Raw genomic sequence first — 7,506 nt, 5'->3', positions numbered from 1 at the left:
TGTACAAAGTTGACTAAATCATCAAAAATTCAATGAAAGGGGTGATCAGCAATTTGATATGTTGAAATGTCTACTGAGAAGGATATCATAAAGCCTTAATGCAATCGAATGTAAAACAAAAAAGTTATGATTGATGAAAGTAGTAAATCGATCAGATTTGATCTGAAGACAACAGGAGGGTTAAATAAACTAAACCAGCATACACTCATTCTTTGGACAAAACAAGTGGATTCACATTGATTCAGAAACAAAGAGTGATGCACACTGGAGTCCAAAAATAAATCAGTATAAAAGAAATACTTTTCACTTTTCATCATCATTTCGCCCTTATTATAACAAACTACTATAAAAGAAATGCGATAAAAACTTCTTATACTTGAAAAAAAAGATTGTAACAAATGGCAGTGATTTGTTCATGATTTATTAAAAACGTCAATCTGTGCTTCATCCATACATCTCCCTCTTTAAAGATTATGGAAATGAACCATTCATATAATCTGTCTGCTGTCGTCCCATGAAGAAGCCAAAAGCAGGTGTGTGTTTGTTAAAATGCCACTGCGAAATGCATAACTGCTGCAAAGCTCTGCAGAGGGATCAGTCTTGTTAATAAACACAACAATGTGAGTGATTACTGAGTTATGGCTTTTGACTGACAGCTCTATGTGCTAGGCTGATCGGATACAACCTGAAAACAATTCCCCTGAACTCATCCCTCTCTAATGCTGCTGAGACATGTTGGCACACTTTAACGATTGCTAAATGTCACTATGACTGCACCACAGTATTTAGTTTAATAAGATCCAGGCAGATGACTGGTGTTTAATGCATAATCAGTATAGCATGACCCAGATGGTTGTTGGCAGCACAGTGGTTATTACAAAATAGCCTTGAGTGAAATATAACTGTGTTGATGGACTGCACATGAAAGAGCAAAAGCTGAATAGGATAGCACAGCATTTCTAGATAAACTAAAAACAATGTAGTGTTCATACAACAGGTGAAAATGAGACATTGATCACATTGAACAGAGCGTTGTGATACTTGAGCTCTGCCATGAACAGAGAACAGAAGCAGAGATGACGGAGCAGGTACACACCGAGCCTGAATCACACACTCATGACTAACCAAGCGGGACATTTATCAAAGATCTTTCATTTAGCAGACTGAATCCAAAGTGCCAATTATCTTTTCTCAAAAATCCTTGATAAACTCGACATAGCTTCTGCCGAGCCGATCAAAGCCAGCTCATGCAAATACAGCCATCCATTGCCTTGCCTAGGCAACCAGTAGCCATGGCAACCTGGAGATGGAGGCGAGCAGAGTGGGGGTGGCATCAAATGGAGGAGGAAGAGGATGCTCCCGCCCACTCGTTACTATAGCGATGTGACATAGCATGAGGTGGGAGGAGAGATGGCATGTCATGTCTGAACCCCGACATCTTATTATTCTTATAGAAATTAGCCAAGAGGTAGTGAAAGAGGACAGAGGAGAAGGATGAGTGACAGATCGATCAAAGAAGAGAGGAAAGAAAGGGAGGGAAACAGAGGGAAAGTGGAGAATAAATGAAATGTTTTGCAGCCTCTGTGTTTTTTCCCCAACAAATAAGAGATAAAAGGAGAAGTATGCTAAAGGATTTTTACTCTTTTGCCTCAGCCAGTTTGTTGTTCATCTCTTTACTTTTCTCCTTGTCCCCCGCGGCGGGCCGGCTCTCGGGCAGGCTCTCCGAGGTGGTCTTCTTGGAGCCCCTCAGTGCGGCGCTCTGCTTATCTTTGGCTTTCTTCCCTGGCTTGCCCAGGGCGCCTCCAGGCCTTTTGGGTTTAGTGCGGAGAGCACTGTATCTGTCAACCTGAGGATGGGCGAAATGAGATTCCTGAGCTGTAAGTTATGGCTGGTCATTTCTGAGAATGTGTTGCAATGAGATGAGAGTGGTAAACATTTTAAATACATTTTTTATGGTTCTGTTCAACTAATCAATGATAATAGGACAATTAATACTGACGAGGTACAAGGACACAAGATTAGTTGAAGCGGGAGGGCCGAAAGCCCTCCTTTGAGTTATCAAATCACATTGCGCCTGGTCAAAGACCTCAAATATCACGCTGAAAGAACTACATTTCATAATAACAGGCTCCAAAACATACAAAAACAATAACAAGTCTTTAGGAATCCTACGGTCACACACAGGGGCCAAAACAACGCAGTGCTACATTTTAAAGAAAGAAAACAATTACACTAATATCATACAACATTATATTAGTAACATCATTTAAAATCATTTTTAAAGATAAAACCAAAGCTTTAAAAGCTGTTTATTTTATATATATATTGTTAACCTACATTAACATAACTTTGGGTAATCTGTTCGTAAAATATTCCTAAACTTTCATTTGAGTTGTTGATGAGAAGTAATACTTGAGTTATGAAGGTTTATCTACGTTTTATCACCAACAGTTATTGATCAACTATGAGCCTTGACACTTTCCCTGTGGCATCTACACAAAGTATTTGTTTCCTCGTTGGGTCCTCGCTGACTTGTCTGAGTGTTTTAGGAGGACAGAGTTTGTGCATCACCAGCGCTGTCTTCAGCTCAACTATGTCAACACATTTGAGTATATTAAGTTTCATAAATAGAGGAGTTGCATGGTCTTATTTACCAATCCACAGAATGTTTATACTGTAGATGTAGTATGCACTTGTTTCCCCATCTTTCAGAGAAGTGGTTAAGATAAGGGGTTCCATGCATATGTGTTCTTCCACATATAGTCCATATAGCAGGATGTAAAGATGTCCTCTCCTGAATTACTTTGATTAAAGTTGTGTTTAAATTAAATCTGGGTCCTCACCTGTGTGATGGGGTCCATGTACGGCTCGCTGTACAGGCTGCGTATCCTCCTCCGGTCCAGGGCCTTGTGGTCCTTGTTGTCCAGCCGCAGCGGGGCCTGGCCCTTGTAGGTGGCGCTGTAGCTCGTCTCCAGGCTGGACTTCTCGTCGGGGGGGAGGTACTGGGACCGGGCCCGGATCATCTTTGTCGGCTTCACATCTCTGTAAGCCTTGTACTCAGACCTGTGTGCAGAAGGAAGTCAGGTGTCATTCAGAATTGTAAAGAAGGCTCAGATTAAACTGACTGCTTCAAACATTTCTGTAAATGCTCCAGAAAACATGTTGAAGACCGTTCATTTAAATAGTCTCAGACCAACATTTCTCAAGTGTCTAATTATTAACACCAATAATTATGATTATGTTTATTTTAAAACCAATATTTACAATATATATAACATTATCATTATTTGCTGGCTCATCATATATTTTAAACATATTGTATTTTGTACTCGTTTTGTGACTGATATCCCTGGTACAATTATCCCTATGCAAATGAGTGATTATGTTGGGTCTCGTCACTGCCTCTGGTGTGTATGCTGCTCTAAAGAAATGTTCTAATAATAGATTTTATTGCAGACAGAAAGACACTCATTTTGTAATCCCTGACTGTTGGGAAGATGTGAACTGGTGCATTCCTACTGTAGCAGTAGGTGTGGGGGAGGGAGTGCACCACCGTCTCAGTCTGATGCGGTGATATTCTGTAAACCTCACACAGCACTTCTGAGGAAGGTCAGCAGAATGCCAACACAGAGCGCTGCCTGCAGCATGTCTTCTATAAATAGACTGAACATATAAAGCTCTGTATCAGTGTGGAGACAAGCAGGGACATATGGACAACTGAAGCACAGAGGACACCAGCAGCTTAGTGCCAGGTGTATTAAAGCTATTTACATTTGCATCATTCTCTCTTCCTTACCTACATTTTTATTTATTACATTTTTTTCTGCAGTGTATGGTATTCCTACAGCTTCCATTCAGGCCAAATGTTTGAACAGCTGCAGAAACGTTGCTAAATGTTAATGCTTGTAGGGCTTGTTGAACTTTATAAAAAGGTAATCAGGTGATGCTTCTGAAAACAAAAATCTACACACCCTAATATTAAAGAGAGAAGTTCTGATCTAACTGTAACTAACACTTGTATGAACCTAAAATATCAAATACATATGCTCTCATGGTGGATTTGTTTTTACATTAAAGAAATGGAACATGTGTATTACCAATAACTTTGCTTAGTGTAATTGATTACATTTGAATTAATGTTAAAGCATAGCAAATGTTCACAATCTGTACACAAGTAAACGTTGGCTCTAGTGCCCTAAATTACATTACATGTTATTTGTTAGATGCTTTTATCCAAAGCGACTTACATACTCAATACTGTGGACAATCCCCACAGGAGCAATTTGGGGTGAAGTGTCTTGCCCAGGGACACAACAACATGCTGACTGCAGTGGGGTTTGAACCTGTGACCGCCTGATCCGAACACCTACGGACAATCCACTGCGCCACACACCCCAATCAAACATCTTCTCCTGCAGTGTGATGAGTGGTGCTGTTATACAGGAAAACAGAGCGCTCTGTGTCTCAGCTGGGTCAGGTGACACCTCTCAGGTCTCCCCTGTGACTCAGGGCGTACACACATCAATTCCCCTAACGTTGCACAATCCAGCGCCAAGCCACCGTAGCCAAGGTTCAACGAGAAGTGTCCCTGCAGCAACATCAGCAGAGCACAAGCTTTTTATTGTTGGACAAGAGGTTTGTTGTGTGGTTCTGGTCCTTAGTCATACCTTTCCATTCACTGTTGAGCCACTGGTAATATAACTTTTAAAATATTAACTATCTATAGTATCCAAACTAATTGAGTCTGTAGCATGCTAGCGTCTCTGAAAGGCTATATTTATTCTGCCTTTCAGACAACCTGTTAACTAGCATGCTAACATGATGTTGATTAGCACTTAACACAGAACTACAGCGTTGATGCAAATGACATTACTTTGGCAGGTGTTTGGTCATAAACCAAAGCATTGGACAAATGAAAATGCTAACCTGATGCCAACCTGAAGCATATGAATTTCATGTTGTATACATTTCACATTTTTTTCATCTAAAGTTTCAACAGTATATCAATAAAGACAGCTGACATTTACAAACTGTAAAAGACGTTCAATCAAGATTGAAATGCTTAACCTTAGCATCTTATTTTCATTTAATTATATAATTGGTTCCCATCAATCGAAACTTTCTGCACTTTCAGGCGTTAACATTTAAGCTGTTCATTTATTAAATGAGACTGAGGCGTAAAATGTAATTTTACCATAATATATAAAGCAAGCTGCTGGTGACAGTGACATGTCTGCTGGGGACAGAGCGGAGGTGGAAATCACACAGAGTGTAGACATAACTGGACTGAAGTCCATTTACTGCTGTGCTGGGCCAAGAGGCACAATGTGAAGACAGGTTGCGCAACAATGTCCAAGGCCAAGTCTAAAGAACTCACATGACACAACGGGGGGAGGTGTGTGTGTGTGTGTGTGTGTGTGTGTGTGTGTGTGTGTGTGTGTGTGTGAGAGAGAGAGAGAGAGAGAGAGAGAGAGAAAGAGGCAGATTGTGAGGCAGTCAGGTTCACAGTGTGGCCTGTACTGTAACATTGCTGTTATTCATGGACATACAGTATGACAACAACGCCTGTGTCTCCGAGGCCAGTGTGTACTTGGTACTTACAGCATTTAAAAGTGAGTCTTCTGAATGGATATCATGTCACAGCTACTGTAACACGCATACAGTCACATTACTGCGCAACAGTGAAAGTTCACTTAAGCACACACACACAGAGAGGTAAAGAGCGTTCCTTTCCATTGGCTGGGATTTTGCGATCTCGCTGTATGCAAACATTTAAAAAAAAATGTTTGTCTCACATTGTTAGGGTTAACCCTAACCCTAACCCAAGTCCTTGGTTAACCATCACACATGAATCACTCAATTTAACAGAATGAAAAGAGGAACAACCTCAGAGATCACCCTGCAAAGCAGCTAGAAGCATTTGGTGAATAAGTCATATTTTACTGTTGACAATTTATTAGATTGTTTCAATGATGTTCAGCAATATTACATTTACATTTAAAAGAAGGTTTGAAAAGCTGCCATAGTTTATTTAAAAAAAGTGTAATTATTAAATTGATTTGTAAAACAGTAACCAATTAACTGATCAGATGTAACAACAAGGGTCCACGCCAGGGTACAGCCCACCTGAGCTGCTAACATGGCACAAGCTGGACCACTCACCAAGGGAGAATACAAACCACTGGCACCAAATCACTGCCCTGTGGGGTCAAACTGTGAACTACAGAACACCGGCCAGCCAGAGTACAACAGTCACATTTCATTTAAGATCCTAACATTTGTTAATTAGCACCGAACACCATGCAGCTTAGGCTGAAGAGAATGTCTTGTGCTGTGTTTCAATTTGCATACTTCTTAAAGTGGACCTATCATGCTATATTTGAATAATATAGTGTAGGACCATACCTATATAAGGCATATTTATACTTTTTATTTTTCAAAATACCAAACAGATCATGCATTTTAGCCATTCCTCATTTCGCTCAATTTAACACTGTCTTTGCATGGGCTGATTCTGTGAGAACAGCACCATCTACAGGCCTGGCATATGCACTACAGCGTCTCCTGCGCTTTCGAACGGCAATGTCCGTGGCTGTCTCCTCCTGATTGGTGGAGTTGGCCCAATAGCCGTAGCGCCACTTCTGTGACGTCATAGAAGTGTTCAAATCTGGATCAGTCTTTATCAGATCCGTTGCAGCCCCTTTTTAAGAGATTTGGGTATGGAGGAAAATAGAGAGGGTTGTGTTTGCTGACACTTGGTGAGTTCCCTGGAACACCCGGGACACATATTCATGTATAAAAGATGTACAAAAGTGCATTTTGCATGATAGGTCACCTTTAACTTACATAGAGGTGCTATTTTTTAGTTCTTAAAAGTGGGGAAGGTAATTTTGGAGAAACCAGCTCGAGTGAGCTAGAATTCCTTACAGAGCCCCTCCTCCAACACACACGAACGCGCACATGACCAATGAGGGCACGAGATAAGTTTGTGCACAGATGAATTAACTTTGTTTTGTGACAATTAGACTCCTCACTGAGGTCAATCCAAGGTAACTTAAAAAGAAGTGAGGCGGACAATTATAGACGAGAGTACAGTTCATCAGTAGTCTAGTCACGTACGTGACGTTAAGCAGGTTAGTCACTCGCTATGTGTCATTCCCCCGGCCTCGCTCACAGACTCTAAATTAGCCTCCTACCAGACCACCAAGGAGCTAATAGCGAGGGAAGGTAATAGTGAGGAGCTAGGAGCCGGGAGGCCGTTTTTATTCCGGTAACCCCTGCGATAGTTCTACCGCGTCGTCTGTTTAGTTGAAGGCCACTCTGTCTCCTCGCTCTTTACTTTTTATTCTCTTCCCTTTGCGTCGGGTACAGTGGAGAGTGAGAGCGCCCCCACGCGCCTCTTGACTCGTCTCTTGACGCGTGTCGACGACTCCGGGAGACCCGCCGCCGGGGTACGTCGGACGCACTACACCGGACAACCCTCCCCGCGGTACCCGGAATGGACGG

General features: G+C 41.6%; 1 protein-coding gene across 1 annotated transcript; it reads right to left on the bottom strand.

Annotated features, from left to right (window-relative positions):
- Positions 1-8: 8 nt before the first annotated feature.
- Positions 9-3,071, bottom strand: LOC104941053 (microtubule-associated protein 6 homolog). The gene is made up of 2 exons (XM_010766088.1): positions 2,844-3,071; positions 9-1,846 (listed from the first exon to the last, which is right to left on the bottom strand). The coding sequence occupies exons 1-2, from the start codon at positions 3,021-3,023 to the stop codon at positions 1,637-1,639; spliced, it is 390 nt and encodes a 129-aa protein (XP_010764390.1). The 5' UTR covers positions 3,024-3,071; the 3' UTR covers positions 9-1,636.
- Between the last annotated feature and the right edge of the window lie 4,435 nt (positions 3,072-7,506).

The sequence above is a fragment of the Notothenia coriiceps genome, unplaced genomic scaffold (genome assembly GCF_000735185.1).
Source record: "Notothenia coriiceps isolate Sejong01 unplaced genomic scaffold, NC01 NC01_scaffold00003086, whole genome shotgun sequence".
NCBI lineage: Eukaryota > Metazoa > Chordata > Actinopteri > Perciformes > Nototheniidae > Notothenia > Notothenia coriiceps.
Note: the sequence above shows the minus strand (reverse complement) of the source record. Positions and strands in the feature narration are given on the sequence as shown.